Genomic DNA, 18,337 nt, shown 5'->3' on the forward strand with positions numbered 1-18,337 from the left:
TTCTCAACAATTTCGAGAGATTTCTTGTTCACAATTAGCCCGACTTACAAGGATTTACAGGTACAAATGGGCCAAGGCTATCAAGTCTGAAATTTTAAAATTTATGTGGCTTTTTTCAAGGAAGGACTTGGGGCAGAAAATTGGAGATGAGCATGATTGGACCAAGATCCTTTGAAGGAGCAAGTGAGACGTTTTGCATCATGCTAATCGTTTCACGGAAATCATACTTGGCTGCCTAAGAAGACCAAGTTTCTAGATTCTGGGGAATGCTTCAATGAGATAATAATTTTAAGCCCAGCCGCCTGGTCACCACGATGCTCTTGCCTTTGAACGCATCTCATCTCAGGAATGGATCTCCGCAGATCGACTCCAGAGAATGGAATGTACAACGCTGGGCGGTCTGCTCACCCTGATAGTCATCATCCCCACCATCGGAGGAAATATCCTCGTCATATTGGCCGTGTCTTTGGAGAAAAAATTACAATACGCCACCAATTACTTCCTGATGTCTTTGGCGGCGGCCGATTTGCTGGTGGGCCTCTTTGTGATGCCGATCGCCCTGCTGACTCTGTTGTTTGGTAAGTACCGGATTCGGATCGACCAACCGATGTTGAGGATACAAGAAGGGCATTGGCTGGGTTGGGGTGCACACGGGCGAAGAGCGGGGTGTGTAAGTCAAAACCCGAACAGAATAGCAGAGTTGGAAGGGACCTTGGAGGTCTTCTAGTCCAGCCCTTGCTCAAGGAGGAAAGCCTATAACAAATGGCTGTCCAATCTCCTCTTGAAAACCTCCGGTGATGGAGCTCCCATAACTTCAGGAGGCAACTTCCATCCCACTGATTAATTAGTTCCCGATCTTAGAAAGTTTCTCTTCAATTCCAGATTGCTTCTCTCCTTAGTTAGTCTCCATCCGTTCCTGCCTTCTGGTGCTTTGGAGAATAATTTCACCCCCTCTTCTTTGTGGCAGCCCCCTCAAATAGAATAGGATAGAACAACAGAGTTGGAAGGTACCTTGGAGGTCTTCTAGTCCAACCCCCTGCTTAGGCAGGAAACCCTATATCATTTCAGACAAATAATTATCAATCTCTTCTTTAAAACTTCCAGTGTTGGAGCATTCACAACTTCTGGAGGCAACTTCTGTTCCACTGGTTAATTGTTCTAACTCTCAGGAATTTCTCCTTAGTTCTAAGTTGCTTCTCTCCTGATTAGTTTCCACCCATTGCTTCTTGTCCTGCCCTCAGGTGCTTTGTAAAATAGTTTGACTCCCTCTTCTTTGTGCAACCCCTGAGATGTTGTAAGACTGCTATCATGTCTCCCCTGGTCCTTCTTTTTCATTAAACTAGACATCCCCAGTTCCTGCAGCCGTTCTTCATAGGTTTTATCCTCCAGTCCCTAATCATCTTTCTTGCTCTTCTCTGCACTCTTTCCGAGTCTCAGCATCTTTTCTACATCGTGGCGACCAAAAATGATGCCGTATTCCAAGTGTGGCCTTTCCAAGGCCTTATAAAGTGGTATTAACCCTTCACGTGATCTTAATTCTCTCCTTCTGTTGATGCAGCCTAGAAGTGTGTTGGCTGCTTAAATCCAACTTATTCTTAACACTGGTATACCACAGGCTTGTGTGCTGAGTCCCTTATTCTATACTCTTTATGTGCATGACTGCATTCCCACTCACACTAGTAATACTATTACTAAATTTTCAGACGATATAATAACCGTGCTGGGACTCATCTCCCGGGGAGGGGATGAGTCTGCCTATCGAGATGAGGTGGACGGGTTGCTTTCGTGGTGTGGAGACCATAACTTGGTCCTAAACACCAATAAGACCAAGAAGTTTATAGTGGACTATAGAAGGAATAGATCAGACATCCAACTCTTGCTTATGAATGGAGACCGAGTGGAGCAAGTGGCCAGTTTTAAGTTCCTGGTGTTATTCTCAAAGAGGGCCTGGCCTGGGGGCGTCCACATGGCAGCCCTGGTCAAAAGGGACCAGCAGAGATGGTATGACCTGAGACTTCTCAGGAAACAACAACTGAATGAAACATTGCTGGTGACTTTCCACCGCTGCACCAGAGAGAGCATTTTCACTTACTGCACAAACTGTGTCCAGTTTGACAATTGCCCAGTGGCAGATAGGACAGCGCTCCAGAGGGTCAACGTCATTGCCCAGAGGGTTGCCCCCTCCCCTCTTTGGAAGAGCTTTATAGCTCCCGCTGCCTTAAGGAAGTTCAAAACATCCTTAAAGACCCATCTCATCCTAAGCACCCTTTTTTTTTTTAAACTATTACCATCTGGCAGACGGTACAGGGCAATAAAAGCAAGGAGAAATAGACTGAAAAACAGCTTCTATCCCAGGGCCGTAACCGTATTGAACTCTACTGTATAGTGCAATATTAATGCAATATCAGAGGTTTTCAATTCAATTGTATAGAATGTGAAGGATGGGTATTGTGTTTGATTTTTTTTATGTATAATGTACTGTACAATACAATAGCAGAATTGGAAGGGACCTTGGAGGTCTTCTAGTCCAACCCCCTGCCTAGGCAGGAAACCCTATACCATTTCAGACAAATGGCTATCCAACTTCTTCTTAAAGACTTCCAGTGTTGGGCATTCGCAACTTCTGGAGGCAACTTCTGTTCCACTGATTAATTGTCACTCACTATCAGGAAATTTCTCTTTAATTCCAGGTTGCTTCTGTCCTTGATTAGCTTCCATCCATTGCTTCTTGTTCTGCCCTCAGGTGCTTTGGAGAATAGTAGCTTGACTCCCTCTTCTTTGGGGCAGCCCCTCAAAGATTGGACCACTGCTATCATGGTACCCTTAGTCCTTGGTTTTTAGATAAATACAATACAATAGCAGAGTTGGAAGGGACCTTGGAGGTCTTCTAGTCCAACCCTGTGCCTAGGCAGGAAACCCTATACCATTTCAGACACATGGCTGTCCAACATCTTCCTGAAGACTTCCAGTGTTGGGGCATTCACAACTTCTGGTGGCAAGCTTGTTCCACTGATTAATTGTTCTAACTGTTAGGAAGTGTTTCCTTAGTTCTAGGATGCTTCTGCTCTTGATTAGTTTCCACTCATTGCTTCTTGCCTGCCCTCAGGTGCCTTGGAGAATAGTTTGACCCCCTCTTCTTTGTGGCAACCCCTGAGATATTGGGAGACTGCTATCATGTACACTAAGATGCATTTAATTTTGTTGTACGAGGGACAAAGACAATAAAGTAAAGTAAACTAAACTGCCACTCGCAAAAGCCGAGACCACATCCTGCATTTCATCAGAAAAAAACTACTAGCACAATTCTCCAGATTTTTAGCCAAGGGCATAATGACAGAGTAAGTAAAACAGAGATTTTGGCGAAAGCCCGCACACGATTCCAGAAATCCAGAAAGTCATTAAATCAGCACTCATTTGCAGAAAAAACACCCCGTTCCATTGTGCACGTGTTTGTTGTGTCTCGGAGGCCGGGCTGTCGCAAGTCATTTGTTAAAGTTTAAAAATGCTGCCGGGTAAAGTGGTACGTCTCAATGATGTAAGGAGGGTCCTCGGCTTACGACCATAATTTCTATTGCTAAACTGACCCGTTTGCTCAGTGAGTTTTGCCCGTTTTGCGAACCTTTCTTGCCACGGCTGATCGGTGAATCACTGCAATTGTTCAGTTAGGAACACAGTTGTTAAGTGAATCTGGTTTCCCCATTGACTTTGCTCATCAGAAGGGACCCCATGACCCCGCGGACACTGAGACCGTCATAAATATGAATCCGTTGCCAACGTCTGAATTTTGATGTGACCATGCGGATGTTGCAATGGTCGTAAATGTGAAAAATAGTCGTAAGTCGCTTTTTTCACTGCTGTTAACTTCACTAACTTCAAACGATTACTAAATGAACCGTCGTAAGTCGAGGATTACTTATAATCGACTAAATGTCCTCCCTATGAAAGAGCATTTATACAAGTAGTCCTCTACTTATGACCACAGTTGAGCCCACTTTTTTTGTTTTGCTAAACGAAATAATTGCTTAGAGAGTTTTTATCCCATTTTACGACCTTCAGGCCACTGTTGTTAAGTGAATCACTGCAGTTGTTCAGCGAGTAACACGCTTAACCTAATTCAACAATCTGTCCAAGAATGTTTACAACACAGTCAATACAGCTAGACCTCGACTTATGACCACAAATGACCCCCAACATTTTCCCTTGCTAAGCCAGACAGTTTTACCCATTTTACGACCTTTCTTGCGACGGTTGTTAAGCGAATCCGGCTTCCCCATGGACCCTGTTCGTCAGAAGCTCGCAAAAGGGGCGGACAGGACCCGGGATGCTGCAACCGTCATAAATGCGAATCGGCTGCCAAGCATCCGAAGTTTGATCACACAACCGTGGGGAATGATGCAATGGTCATTAAGTGTGAAAACAGCCGTAGGTCACTTTTTTTTCCGGTGCCGATGTACCTTTGAAGAGCCACTAAAGAAAATGGTTGTAAGTTCGAGGACCATCTGCGGAGGTTTCCTTTCCTGTCCCCGGAAAATGACTCTGATCCTCCTCTGTCCCGTTTCAGAAGAGCCCTGGCCGCTCCCTCCGTACCTCTGCCCCGCCTGGCTGTTCCTGGACGTCCTCTTTTCCACGGCCTCCATCATGCACCTCTGCGCCATCTCCCTGGACCGCTACGTCGCCATCAAAAAGCCCATCCAGGCCAGCCAATACAACTCGCGGGCAACCACCCTGATCAAAATAGCCGTGGTGTGGCTCATCTCCATAGGTAAGCGGGGAGGGGACACTGGCCCAACGCACAGCGGGACGGGGGGGGGAACGGCAGCCGGAGGAGGGGGGAGGTTTACACCGCAGGATGAAAAGGGCAGGCGCAGAGGTGGGAGCCAGGCTCTGAGGTTTAATTTTTGTTCCTGTTGTTTAGGAATAGACTAGAGATTAATAGAATAGAATAGAATAGAATAGAATAGATAGAATAGAATTTAGTATAATAGAATAATGAATGTTTATTTCATTTGTATGCTGCCCTTTCCCCCCGAAGGGGGACTCAGGGCGGCTCACAACTCAAACCAGGGAAGGGGGATACAGACAAATTAACAACAACACAAAACAATACATAATTTAAAACACGCAACAATCATACCATTCGAGATAGGGGCACGGTTCTTTAGCCCCAGGCCTGTTGGAACAGCCAGGTTTTAAGGGCTTGCGGAAGGCCTGGAGGGTGGTGAATAAAATTATAATTCAAATTTGCGGACTGGCAACTTTTGTGTCTCTAAAACCCAAAAGAGCAAAAGGAAGCCGCTTCCTTTCTGGCAAATAATATTCAATTCAACAAAGCTGACCTCCAGATCTGTTACTCTTGATGACTTTGGGAGGATAAATTAAAAATAATAATACGGCTGCCCTCTTCACCCACCGCTGCTACGCCCAAGATAAAATAGTCCCACCGCTTCCTGGTAAAAATATATATATATATATTCAACCGCCCAAAACTTCTCAAATCAAAGAAAGGAAGCGTTTAATAAAGCACGGCCCTTGGAAATTAAATTTCAAAGCACAGAAATTAAATCCTTTAATTTGCCTTTTGTGGTATTATGCACCACCACCCCTCTGCCTTACCGATCTTATCAAGTGTAGTTTTTAAGACTTTTGACGAGGATTATTGCAGTCATACATTAAGTCTCAGAAAGAAGCTTTTTACAGCAGAAGCTTCCTAATCCCATTGGATTCCTGGAGATTTATGAAGCAGGGTAACAAGGGCTTTCCAATTTTCAAATGCCCTTCCCTGAAAAAATTATTTGCATTTTTTATATTGCACTAAATCAGGGGTCCTCAAACTGGGCTGGATACGTGCAATGAACGCTTGTGTTGTTGCAGAGGGTCTCCCCCTTGGGGGTCTTTTTTGTGTGGGTCGGAGGGGGGCAGAAATTCCCACTTGGGGTCTGCTTCGGCCTCCTGGTGGGGGGCTTTGGGCGAAGGCTGGAGGGAAGAGCCGCTGGTGGTGAAGAGCCAGAGGAGCCCTTTGTCACAGGGTGAGGGATGTTCATCCAGGCTGTGGGGTCTTTGGTGCTCTCTGAGCTTGGGGGTTTCCTTGCAGACCCAACATCACTGATGGTGTCACTCAGATGGGCCATCTGAGTGTCCTCTGCAAGGACACCACCAATTGGAATTAGAATTCTTATTGTCCAAGAGGGTTGGGCACACAAGGAGATTTGTCTCCGGTGTGTAAGGTCTCGTTGTGGTCCCAAAAGTGCTTTTTCTGAAGGCAACTGGACTTTCTGGTTATTTCTTTGAAAGACGCTTCGCTTCTCCTCCAAGAAGCTTCTTCAGCTCTGACTGGATGGTGGGGAAGGGAAGGACTGATGTCCCTTGCAGACAGCTGGTCATTTGCATCCTTTGAGAGGGTCGTTGAGGCCACTTGGAGGTTTTATCTGTGTCCTCAGGAGGGTCCCCTGAGTAGTGCAAATGGGGGTGGAGCCTTCTTGGAACAGCCATGCGTTTATGCTCCTTTGGCACAACCGTGAGAAGGATGGCTGAGAATCTCCATAGACAATAAGCTCTCAGTGTACATAGGGGCAATGTTGATAATTCACAATTATAATTTATCACTTCTAATATTATAATTGATAATTTATCACCCCACAGTCCTCGTCCTCCTCCTCACAAGCCCCACTTCTTTCGGACCTCGATGAGCTCACCCAGTTGGACAATAATGAATGGTCTGTAAGGAAAAGACCAAGGACTTCATAGTTCAACCCTGAGCTATTGGTATCCAGAGGACCATTTGGGCTCCCATCTGCAGATCTTCCCAATCACTGTCTCCACTCCTCAAAATCTTCCAAGGTCCTCCCTTCCACATATGTATACACCAGGGGTTGGCAACCTTACCCACTCAAAGAGCCACAAAGGTCCTAAACGGAAGCCCCCCCCCCAATTCAATTCTGGAGCCGACCAGAAGTCCGGTTCCCCCACCATAGAGTCTCCTCCTAGCACAGCGTCCTTTTTCCTCTGCTAGCCGGAAGTCCAGTTCCCCCACCATAGGGTCTCCTCCTAGCACAGCGTCCTTTTTCCTCTGATGATTGGAAGTCCAGTTCCCCCACCATAGAGTCTCCTCCTAGCACAGCGTCCTTTTTCTTCTGCTGATCAGAAGTCCGGTTCCCCCACCATAGAGTCTCCTCCTAGCACAGCGACCTTTTTCCTCTGCTGATTGGAAGCCCAGTTCCCCCACCATAGAGTCTCCTCCTAGCACAGCGTCCTTTTTCCTCTGCTGATTGGAAGTCCAGTTCCCCCACCATAGAGTCTCCTCCTAGCGGGGCGTCCTTTTTCCTCTACCTGTTTTAACTGAAAGCCGTATCAATTGTGGAGCCGACCGGCAACAGGGAGCCACAGCAGAGGGATGAAAGAGCCACATGCGGCTCCAAAGCCCCGGGTTGCTGACCCCTGGCATAGAAGCTGACTGGGTTTCTGCTTCCTTTGCAGGCATCGCGATTCCAATCCCGATTCGCGGGATAGAAGACAATGGTGCCAACTTTCGGAACTTTACCTGCGTGCTGAAGCCCAACCGTTTCGGCGACTTCATCCTGTACGGCTCAATAGCCGCCTTCTTCGTCCCGCTGGCCATTATGGTGGTGAGTTACTTCCTGACCATCCGGGTCCTGCACCGGAAGGCTCACTTGGTCAACAAGCAGCCTCAACGTCTGACTTGGAACACCATCTCCACCGTTTTCCAGCGGGAGATGACAGACGGATCCTCACCGGAAAAAATGGCCATGCTGGAGGGTTCCCGCAAGGACAGAACTCTGCCGAACGGGAACGGAGAGATGCTGATACGCAGGATGTCCACCGTCGGGGAAAAAGTCAGTGCAGTCTATCACCAACGAACAGCGGGCTTCCAAGGTGCTGGGGATTGTGTTCTTCCTTTTTCTGGTGATGTGGTGCCCTTTTTTCATCACCAACATCACCTCCGTCCTGTGCAAATCCTGCAGTGAGGAGTTCATCCAGATGCTGATGGAGATCTTCGTCTGGATCGGCTACGTCTCCTCGGGGGTGAATCCGCTGGTCTACACCCTTTTCAATAAGACCTTCCGGGAAGCCTTCGGCAGGTACATCACCTGCAATTACCAGACTACGGTGTCTGGCACGGCCTCCGGAGACCCTCCGCCAGGCTCTCGTTCCGAAACTCGGTGACCGAGAACTCCAAGCTTTTTATGATGCCCCATGGAAGGCGGAACGGGATCAATCCGGTCGGCTACCCAAACCACCGGCTTTGCAGCTCGCCCATCCAGTCGGGTCGGCCGTTCTGCTGGACACGTTGCTCCTCACCGAGCACGAAGCGGACAAAACAGAAGAACAAGCCAGCTACGTGTAGCCCGGCGGTGGGAAATGCACCCTGTGCGCGCACGCAAAGCCCGTCGGGAAACGGCAGTATGTGTATATATATGGTTTTCATCCATTATTTATATGATCCCTAACTGCAGTTTTAAGAACTGGTCTCCTCTTGCCCCAAGACCGCCTCCGTTTACTCCAGTGTAAGAGATAAAGCAAGCTTTCCGACACTGCGAGTTTATAAACGGAGGAGCCTCAATAAATAAATACAGCTCTGGCAAGTCTCGGGTCTCCGATTCCTCATCTCCGATTTATTTAAACAGACGCACACGCGACGTGACAAAAAGACAAAGGGCTACTTTTTCAAACCTACGCAAGGTTTGTGTCTTTTACACAAAGATGCTTACGCTTAGGAATAAAGTGTGTATCTTAAACTTATCTAGGAATTCATTAGCGTCTTCTTCCAGAAGAACAAAGGAAGATTAAAAGGCCAGCTGTTGCCAAATTCGTTAAGTCTGCTCTCGTTGGCCAGTTGCAGCGGTCCTCAAACTTTCTGGCTTGGCGGTCTGGCTGGAGGAGGGGGGGAAGGAGAGAAAAACCGGGCCATATGCGTTGGGCCGATGCACATGCATGCATAGCTCAACTGCTGGTTTGACGCTTGCACAATTGGATCTGTACATGTGCGTGCCAGCCTGCCACTTGCCCGACTCCAAATAGGTCACTGCCCAGGAGTGGCCGCAGACTGGGCGCTGGGGACCCCCTTTTTATGGACGTGTCTCAAAAATCCAAATCTGTCTAATAAATCTCAGCTTTGCCAGTTGAATACGCACCTATTCTTTTTCTTGCATGCAGATAGTCCTTATACTAAGACCGGCTGCATAGTGATTGTTCAAAGTTACGACCGAAACACCCCCCACCCCCAAAAAAGCTACTTATGATCCAGATGCACCCGTTCCCCAAAATTAAGACTTCTGACCCCCAAAATAAGTGCTTGGCCTTATTTTGGGGGAGGTTTTATTATTTTTGAGGTGCAGGAAGCAGCGAGCATGGTCACCTTATGGCTGCTGCTGCGTTGCAGTATTTTCGGGGAGGGCTTATTTTCAGGGGAAGCCTTATTTTAGCGCATGCGTTTAAAAGCCCGATTGGGCTTATTATCCGGGGAGGTCTTATTTTGGGGGAAACAGGGTAAAACTTCCAATGGTTATCCCAACACCCGCGGTGACACGATTGCATTTTCGATGCTTGGCAACAGGCCCACCTTTACAGCAGTGGGCCAGGGTCCATATGACCACGAGTTATGCTATTTATTATTATTTTTCCCCCCCAGAAACTGGAGTTTAGTTCCAGTTCGGTCAAAAGAAAAAAAAAACACCCAATGCAGACAACAATCATTTAATGACTGCTGCGTTAACGACCATGTGACTCACTTAACAACCACAGCAAAAAAGTTTGTAAAATCGGGTGTGGCCACCTGCTGATCGGCTTGACTAGGGATGTCAAACTTAATTTATTGAGGGCACTTCAAGTCTGTGGTTGACCTTGGGGGGGGGGAGGTAAGGAGGGGGGCGACTGGGTGGGCATCGCCAGTTTGACATCACTCTCCAACCAGCTGGCATGTTTTCTCTTTGCACTGGGTAGACTGGGCTGAAGAGACGTGGGCCGGTTCCTTACATTTTCCAGAACAGCCTTGTGGGCTGGATCCAACCACATCAAGGGCCAGATGTGGCCCGCGGGCTTCGCGTTTGACACCCCTGTGCTTGGCTATAGGTCATAAAGGGTTCAGTTATGGTCATAAACTGAGGACTGCCTATATTTGTTCCCACCAATGCCCAGTCCTCTAGCCCTTGAGTACCATGTCTTGAACTCGGGCTGTGTTTGTGTCTGTGTGTGTGTGTTCCAGCATAACTCTGGAACACCTCGAGCGATTTCAACCAAACTTGGTACACAAATGACTTACTCTCTGGAAACAAATACTGTGGGGGGTAAGACACCTCTAACACTCGCTGGGGTGTGTGTTCTGTTAAGATACAGCCTGTTGTGCCTTTTAAATGGCTTCTACTGTACTGCCATTAAAATAGCTTCTACTGTACAGCGCAGTGGAGTTGCCATGGTAACTGGCTTCACAGTACTCCACAAGGGGGCTCCTTCTGGTAAGGAGGAAAATCCAACATTAGAAATTACGTTTGGTCTCGGACATTTTTCCCCCTATAAATAAATACCGGAAAACACCAGGTTATCGGCTAATATTTTATACAAATCTCTTGAAAACTGGTTGCAAATATTCCAAGTGTGGCCTTACCAAGGCCTTATAAAGTGGTAATTAACACTTCTATGTGATATTTTGCCAAGATAACGTGATACTATGATACTATGAAAATCTCATGGTTGAGGGCAACAATGAATGCAGGCATGTCCTTGACTTACAATAGTTCATTTAGTGACCATCCGAAGTTACAACAGCACTGGAGAAAGTGACTTATGACCTTTTCACAACTTACGACCATTGAAGCATTTCCACAGCCATGAGATCAAAATTCAGGCTTTTGGCAACTGACTCATACTTATGACGGTGGCAGTATCCCTGGTCACGCGATCCCCTTTTGCGACCTTCCTGACAAGCAAAGTCAATGGGGGAAGCCAGATTCACTTAACAACGGTGCTACCAAATTAACAACTGCAGTGATTCGCCCTAACAACTGCGGCAAGACAAGTCGTTTTAAAACGGGGCGAAACTCTCTTAACAAATTTCTCACCTAGAAACAGAAATGTTGGGCTCAACTGGGGTCGTAAGTCGAGGACTCCTTGTATGCACCGAATGCTGAAAAATAAGTGTCATAAATATTCCCACGGAGCTATATAATGTACCCCAGGAATGCCTAAGTACGTCATAACACTGAAGTGCGTGGCCTTTAATTAACTCGGCTAGATATAATTTTTGAACTTTTCGTTAATGTATGCTCCTAACTATCATAGGAACAGTTAACAGTGTGCTGAACATATTCCATCTTCAAGTAGAATGGGAAATCGGAAGGGTATTATTCATAACCTCGTAAGAGGGCGTCATGCGCCCCAAATAACTCAGAACAGCCCGAGATGGTATCGAATGGCTGTACAATTTAAATTCACCTGATGGGGTGGCATTTTTCAAAAGGAACAAAGATCTCAGGTATCTTGAGAAAGATTGGATGCTTTATCTAGACATTTGAAGGCCGTTGAGGAGGACACTAAAAACTAATGGCCACCACAGCAACGATAACCAACAAAGAAAGGACGGAAATTGAAAATACTGCTTTATGTCAGCCTCCTGTCATCTTAGGACAATGAGTTTTTCTTTTCCTTCTTTTGACCTGACAGCAGGAGTGCGAACTACCTCTGGGCCTTCCTTGATATATGTGGTGGGAGAAGGATAGGCAAGGGCAAGGGAAAGGGAAGGGAAGGAAAGAAATGAGGAAGGAAGGAAGGAAAATGGGGAAGGAAGGAAAGACAATGGGAAGGAAGGAAATGAAGAAGGAACGGAATGAGGAAGGAAGGAAGGAAATGGGAAGGAAGGAAGGAAGGAAGGAAAGGAAACGAGAAGGAAGGTAACTGAAGAAGGAAGGGAATGAGGAAGGAAGCCGGAATGAAGGACGGAAGGGAATGGGAAGGAAGGAACGGACGGAACAGAAAGGAGGAAGGAAAGGAAGGAAGGAAAGGCACAAGAAGGACGGGAATGAGGAAGGAAGAAAGAAAGAAGGAAAGAAGGAAAGGAAATGAAGAAGGATGGAAGGGAAGAGGAAGGAAGGGAAATAATAATAAAGAGAAGTAAGAATAGAAAGTCAAGAGGGAAAGAAAAAAAGGAGAAAGCGTGAGACAGAAAAAAGGTAGGGAGGGATAAAGAAAAAGAGGAACGGAAGGAAAGAACAGTAGGCAGAGGAAGAAGGAAAAAGGAAGAATGAGAGAAAAAAGAAAAGAAAGGCGAGGAGAAAGAAAAGGAGGCTTGAAATGGTTTGGGGCTCAGGGATTTTGCCTCCCTGAGCATCTGAAACGCAGGGACTGTTTGAGATCCAGTCCCATGATTCTCAACCGCGGCAATTTTTCAGAGGGCCTGAACTACAAAGGGGCCAATTCTGGGCTTAAAGCTTCACTCCTCCCAAAACTGCAAGGTTGAGGAACTCTCTTCTAGCAACTTCACCAGGAATTCAGCTCTAAAGGAGAATATTGTAGCTCAGGGCTGAAATGAGGGGTTCTCTCTAAGCACCATGGTTGTGCTGTGCGCGGTGCGCATAACTCACACGCCTCAAGCAATTTCAACCAAACTTGGTACACAGATGACTTACTCTCTGTAGAAAAATACTGTGGGGGTGGGGGGGAGACACCCTAAGGCCCCTCGGGGTGTGTGTTCTGTTAAGATACACTTCTTGTGCCTTCAAATGGCTTCTACTGTACTGCCGTAAGGTGGCTTCTACTGTACTGCCGTAAAGTGGCTTCTTACTGTACAGCGCAGGGAGTTGCCATGGTAATGGCTTCACAGTACTCCACAAGGGGGCTCCCTCGGGTAAGGGGGAAATCCAACATTAGAAAGACGTTCGGTCCGGACATTCCCCCCCCCCCCCTTATAAATAAATACCCAGACAACGCGGGTTATTAACTAGTAGAATATAAAAGGAGAGCAGACCCACTCCCTTCTAGCACTGATGACGTTACCTAGATGGGTACTGAAATGCAAATGGGTGTGGAGCCTTCTGGAAGCTGCTGAAAGGCTTAGATAGACGAGGCACAACATGCATTTGCCACCACTCAGGTGACCCTGAGGACACAGACGAAGCTCCAATTGGCATCAATGACTTCCTAAAAAGGATGCAAATGACCAGCTGTCTGCAAGGAGCATCAATCCTTCCCTTCCCCACCATCCAAATCAGAGCTGAAGAAGCTTCTGGGATGAGAAGCGAAAGTCTTCAAAGGAAAACAAAGAAAGTCCTTGAGAAAGCACCGTTGGGACAACCCTGACCTTGGAGGATGGAGAAAACTCCGTAGGCTGCTTGGGCCCAGCTCTTCCGGAAAACGGGGAGCGGGAATCAAGCAAGGGAACCACGAATTCCAACCAGCTGCACCTCAGCGGGCGCGGAGAACATGCAAGGCTTCCAAATTACAGCAGCAATTTGCTGAGTCCCACACGGATGCTTTATGAATGTTTTCTTTCGAGGCGCTGTGCGAAACAAAATGGGGATTTAATGAGGGCTTAATCACACGCACCGCTTCCTTGAAACAACAACAAAGAGATTTCCATCAACTTCCCTCGGAGGCTGAAAGCTTCGGGTAAGATCAGCTAAGTACAGCCAGGAGCCGTACTTTCTCTCTCTACTTCCCTCTGATTGTCTTTCATTCTCTCTCTCCCTCTCTTTCCATCTCTCTCATCTCTCTCCATATATCTCTTTGTCTCTCTTCTCTCTCCATCTCCCTCCTTCCCTCTCTTTCCATTTCTCTCTCTTTCGCCTCTCTTTCCCTATTTCTCTCCTTCCGTGTCTCCATCTCTTTCCATCTCTCTCTCTCTCTTTCCATCTCTCTTCACCTCTCTCCATCTCTTTCCATCTAGCTCTCTTTCTTTGTCTCTCCTTCTGTTTCTTTCTCTCTCCTTCCCTCTGATTGTCTTTCATTCTTTCTCTCCCTCTCCCTCTTTCCATCTCTTTCTCCCCATCTCTCTTTCCATCTCTCTCTTTCTGTCTCTCCTCTCTCTCTCTTTCCATCTCTTTTCATTTCTCTTTGTCTCTTTCCCTCTGTTTCTCTCTCTCTCTCCTTGTCTCCATCTCTTTCCATCTCTCCATCTCTCTCTCCATATCTCTCTTTCTTTGTCTCTCCTTCCCTCTTTCCATCTCCCTCTCTTTGTCTCTCAGTTTCTTCTCTCTCTGCTTCCCTGTGTCTCCATCTCTCTTTCCATCTCTTTGCTCTCTCCTTCCCTCTATCTTTCTTTTGCTCTCATTCCTCTCTCTCTCTTTCCATCTCTCTCTCCATCTCTCTCTCCTTCCCTGTCTCTCCATCTGTTTCCATCTCTTTGTCTCTCTCCTTTCTTGTCTCTCTTTTGCTCTTTCCATCTCTCTCTCTTTCCATATATTTCTAGTTCTTTGTCGCTCCTTCCCTTTTTCTCTTTCTCTCCTTCCCTCCCTCCATCTCTCTTTCCATCTCTTTGTCTTTTCCCCTTCCCTCTCTGTCTCTCTTTCTCTCTCTCCTCCCTCTGTCTCTTTCTCTTTCTTTCTCTCTCTCTCTCTCTCTCTCTTTCCATCTTTCTCTTTCCATATGTCTTTCTCTGCCTTTGTCTCTCTCCCTCTTTTAGCCCTCTTCAAATTCCAAGCACTCCCATTGAATAACAAGACCACGTCTTGTCTTCAAGGGCTGCGGGATTAAATAAATTCTTCCCCGACAGTTTTTATTGCCATCAAATCAATATAAAACTGCTGAGCGCAAGTGTCAAGGAACTCCTGTCTGGAGTGCGATGTCGTAAAGCCCTCAAGGGTACCTCCGCTCTGATAAAAAAACCTGTGATTGAATCTCCGATTCAATTACTTTTTATGGCTCCGGGGGCCTTGCTTTCGCTGGATCTGCTATGAATCCTCCACTGCGAGGGGGATTGCGGAATGCACTACGCCATACTGTGTGTGTGTGTGTGTGTGTGACAGGTACATGTGCATAGCTCCATTTGTATGATCAGTGTGTGTGTACCCTCCACTTGTGCAAATGGAGCTCTGCAAGCGAGCGGAGGGTGCTTGCGCTCACCTCCCGTGACCTGGTTTCAAACAAGCATGGCCTGCTCTACACAGACAAACACAACAGACAAACACACACTAACTATCTCTCTTATCTGTCTCTCTCTCTCTCACACACACACACAAACACACACTATATTTATATATATGTCATCTCTCTCTCCTCTCTCTCTCTCTTATCTATCTCTATCTCTGTCTATCTATCTCTATCTCTATCTATCTCTCTATCTCTCTCTATCTCTCTCTATCTCTCTATCATGTATCTATCTATCTATCTCTCTATCTATCATCTATCTATCTATCTATCTATCTATATCTATCTATCTATATTTCTCTCTCTCTCTCTCTCTCTCTCTATATATATATATATATATTATATATATATATTATAATATATAATGTATCTCTCTCTCTCTCTCTATCTATAATATACACACACACACACACACACACACACGTTATATTTGTGCTGATAAATAAATAAAGGGAGACTAGTATAGATCTATTTCAAGCTATTTAGCTCTCATCAGATAGCCATACCCTTACTGGGAATTGATTCCCAGCAAGGGTATGGCTAGCTGATGAGAGCTAAATAGCTTGAAATAGATCTATACTAGTCTCCCTTTATTTATTTATCAGCACAAATATAACAAATGTAACAAAAAGGCAACAGTAAAAAAAAATATTGGGTTCTGTCTGGATGGTCTCTTGTGACGAGCCGAAGGACAGAGAACGGAAGTAGTGATCTTCCTCCCATATTGGGCATACCAGGGGTTGTGACTTTAAAATATATATAAATATATATTTATATATATCTCTATCTATCTATAAATCTCTCTCTCTCTCTCTCTCTCTCTCTCTCTCTCTGTCAAGCCAGCCTCCCTCAGCAACCAAGAAAGAAACCACTTAACTCCATTTTGCAGAATTAAGAGTATTTTTACTGGTTATGAAAAGATACCAGCTAAGCAAAGCAAGATCTGAGGCAAAAGTCCTCAGAATCATACATGTCTATTTGTGACCAACCCCCTCCCCTGGTAACCCTCATCCCACTGTCCACTCCAAGGAGCATCATTAGGTTGGTATGCAGGATGGTTGGCCTTGACCAACCACCAAGCACTAACCTCCAGCATGCGCAGTAGACGGTGAGAACAAAACTCCCCTTTTACAATCTCTCCTGTACTTAAACTTCCCCTCCCAAATACCAGGACCCCCCCTCCCCGTTTCAATGGCAGCTGAAAGCAAATAACGAAACAGAGGCTGACACTATCTCTATCCTCTCTCTATATATATCTATCTATCTATCTCTATTTATATCTAGCTATCTACCTATTTTTTGGACTATAAGACACACTGATGTATAAGATGCACCAAGATTTCAAAGAAGTAAGTAAGAAAAAAGGTTTTGTCCTCCCGGCCCCTAGGAGCACACTGTAGGCTTCAGCAGGGCTGGGAGAAAGCAAAAACGTAGGGAAAGGAAGACGGAAGAAAGGAAAGAAGGAAAAAAGAAAAAGAAAAAAGAGAGACATGGCTAGTCTAGGGAAGAGAAGGACCAGAGGAGACATGAGAGCATCCTCCAATATTTGAGGGGCTGCCCCAGAGAGGAGGGGGAAAAGCTATTCTCCAAAGCCCCTGAAGGCCAAACAAGGAATAATGGAATTTTGTCTGAAATACCGTAGGGTTTCCTGCCTGATCAGAGGGATTGGACTAGAAGACCTCCAATGTCCCTTCCAACTCTGGTTCTGTTCTGTTCTATTTTCTATTATATTCTTCAGATGGACAGATAGTCCTCAACTTACAGCCACTCATTTAATGACGGTTCGAGGATGTAACGGCACTGAAAAAAAAGAGACATGGTCATTTTTCACACTTGCTTGGCAACTGACTCACATTTATGACGGTTGCAGTGTCCCAGAGTCATGGGATCCCCTTTTGCGACCTTCTGACAAGCCAAGTCAATGGGGAAGCCAGACCCACCTCACAACACGCGCGGATAACCTAAGAACTTAAGAGTGACTCGCTTGAACAATCGTGGCGAGAACTGTCGGTAAAACGGGGGCAGACCTCACTTAGCAAATGTCTCGCTTAAAAGCAGAAAAGCTGGGCTCGATTACGTGGTCATAAGTCGGGGACTACCTGCAATTGGAAAATCGACATGGAAGGGAAACCTGGCGGAGTTTGGGGCTCTCTGTGAGGATGGAAACTCCTGGGGGGTGAAATAGCAGGAGGAGAACTCGGCTTAATTAACTGATATGCTGGTGAGAAGCTACTCCAGACATCCCGATCCCATTATTTATTCAGGCAAGAACAGAGAACCTGCTGGCTGGGGAATATCTGGGAGCTGAAGGCCTCAAGCTGCCAGGTTTGAGAAACAGAAAGACCTTAGCGGTTTGCAAGCAGAAACAAAATTAATTGTGGGTTTCCCCCCCCCCTTTTTCTTTCATCCAAGCGGTCAATTTTGCTATCTCTGTTTTGTGCTTGATGTGGGGAAAATACGAAACTTTGATTTTGGGTTTTGCGGATTAGAAAGGTTTGGTGTTGCAGAAATGGCTAGTTGTTGTGGTTAGTTGCGAAGTGGTGTCCGAGCCATCGCGACCTCATGGACAATGTTCCTCCAATCCTTCCTGTCCTCTACCATCCCCTGGAGTCCATTGAAGCTCACGCTGACTGCTTGGGTGACTCCATCCAGCCCCTCCTTCTCTGCCATCCCCTTCTTCTTCTTTTCCCCTCCATCGTTCCCAGCATGAGGCTCTTCTCCAGGGAGTCCTTCCTTCTCCTTAGGTGGCCAAAGTACTTGACATATATATAATATATATATATATATTATATAATATGTATGTATGTATGTATGTATGTATGTAGGTAGGTAGTAGGTAGGTAGGTAGGTAGGTAGGTAGGTAGGTAGGTAGGTAGGTAGGTAGGTAGGTAGGGTAGGTAGATAGATAGTAGATAGATAGATGATAGATAGATAGATAGATAGATAGATAGATAGATAGATAGAAGATAGTTGTGAGTTGCGAAGTCGTGTCCAACCCATCGTGGCCTCATGGACAACGTTCCTTCAGGCCTTCCTGTTCTCCCATCCCTGGAGTCCATTGAAGCTCACACTGACTGCTTCGGTGACTCCATCCAGCCCCCTCCTTCTCTGCCGTCTCCTTCTTTTTTGCCCTCCATCGTTCCCAGCATGAGGCTCTTCTCCAGAGAGTCTTCTTCCTTCTCATCAGGTGGCCAAAGCCTTTGAGTTTCCTCTTCAGGATCTGGCCTTCTAAGGAGCAGTCAGGGCT

General features: G+C 46.3%; 1 protein-coding gene across 1 annotated transcript; it reads left to right on the forward strand.

The window, feature by feature from the left end:
• Positions 1–432: 432 nt before the first annotated feature.
• On the forward strand, positions 433–8,703 carry LOC116514059 (5-hydroxytryptamine receptor 2B-like). Its single transcript, XM_032225490.1, is given in 6 exon segments — positions 433–578; positions 4,562–4,762; positions 7,474–7,841; positions 7,843–8,128; positions 8,131–8,280; positions 8,283–8,703. Coding segments are annotated over 6 exon segments (1,158 nt in total). The 5' UTR covers positions 433–505; the 3' UTR covers positions 8,363–8,703.
• Positions 8,704–18,337: the final 9,634 nt, after the last annotated feature.

Source organism: Thamnophis elegans, chromosome 10 (assembly GCF_009769535.1).
Source record: "Thamnophis elegans isolate rThaEle1 chromosome 10, rThaEle1.pri, whole genome shotgun sequence".
In the NCBI taxonomy this organism is placed as follows: domain Eukaryota; kingdom Metazoa; phylum Chordata; class Lepidosauria; order Squamata; family Colubridae; genus Thamnophis; species Thamnophis elegans.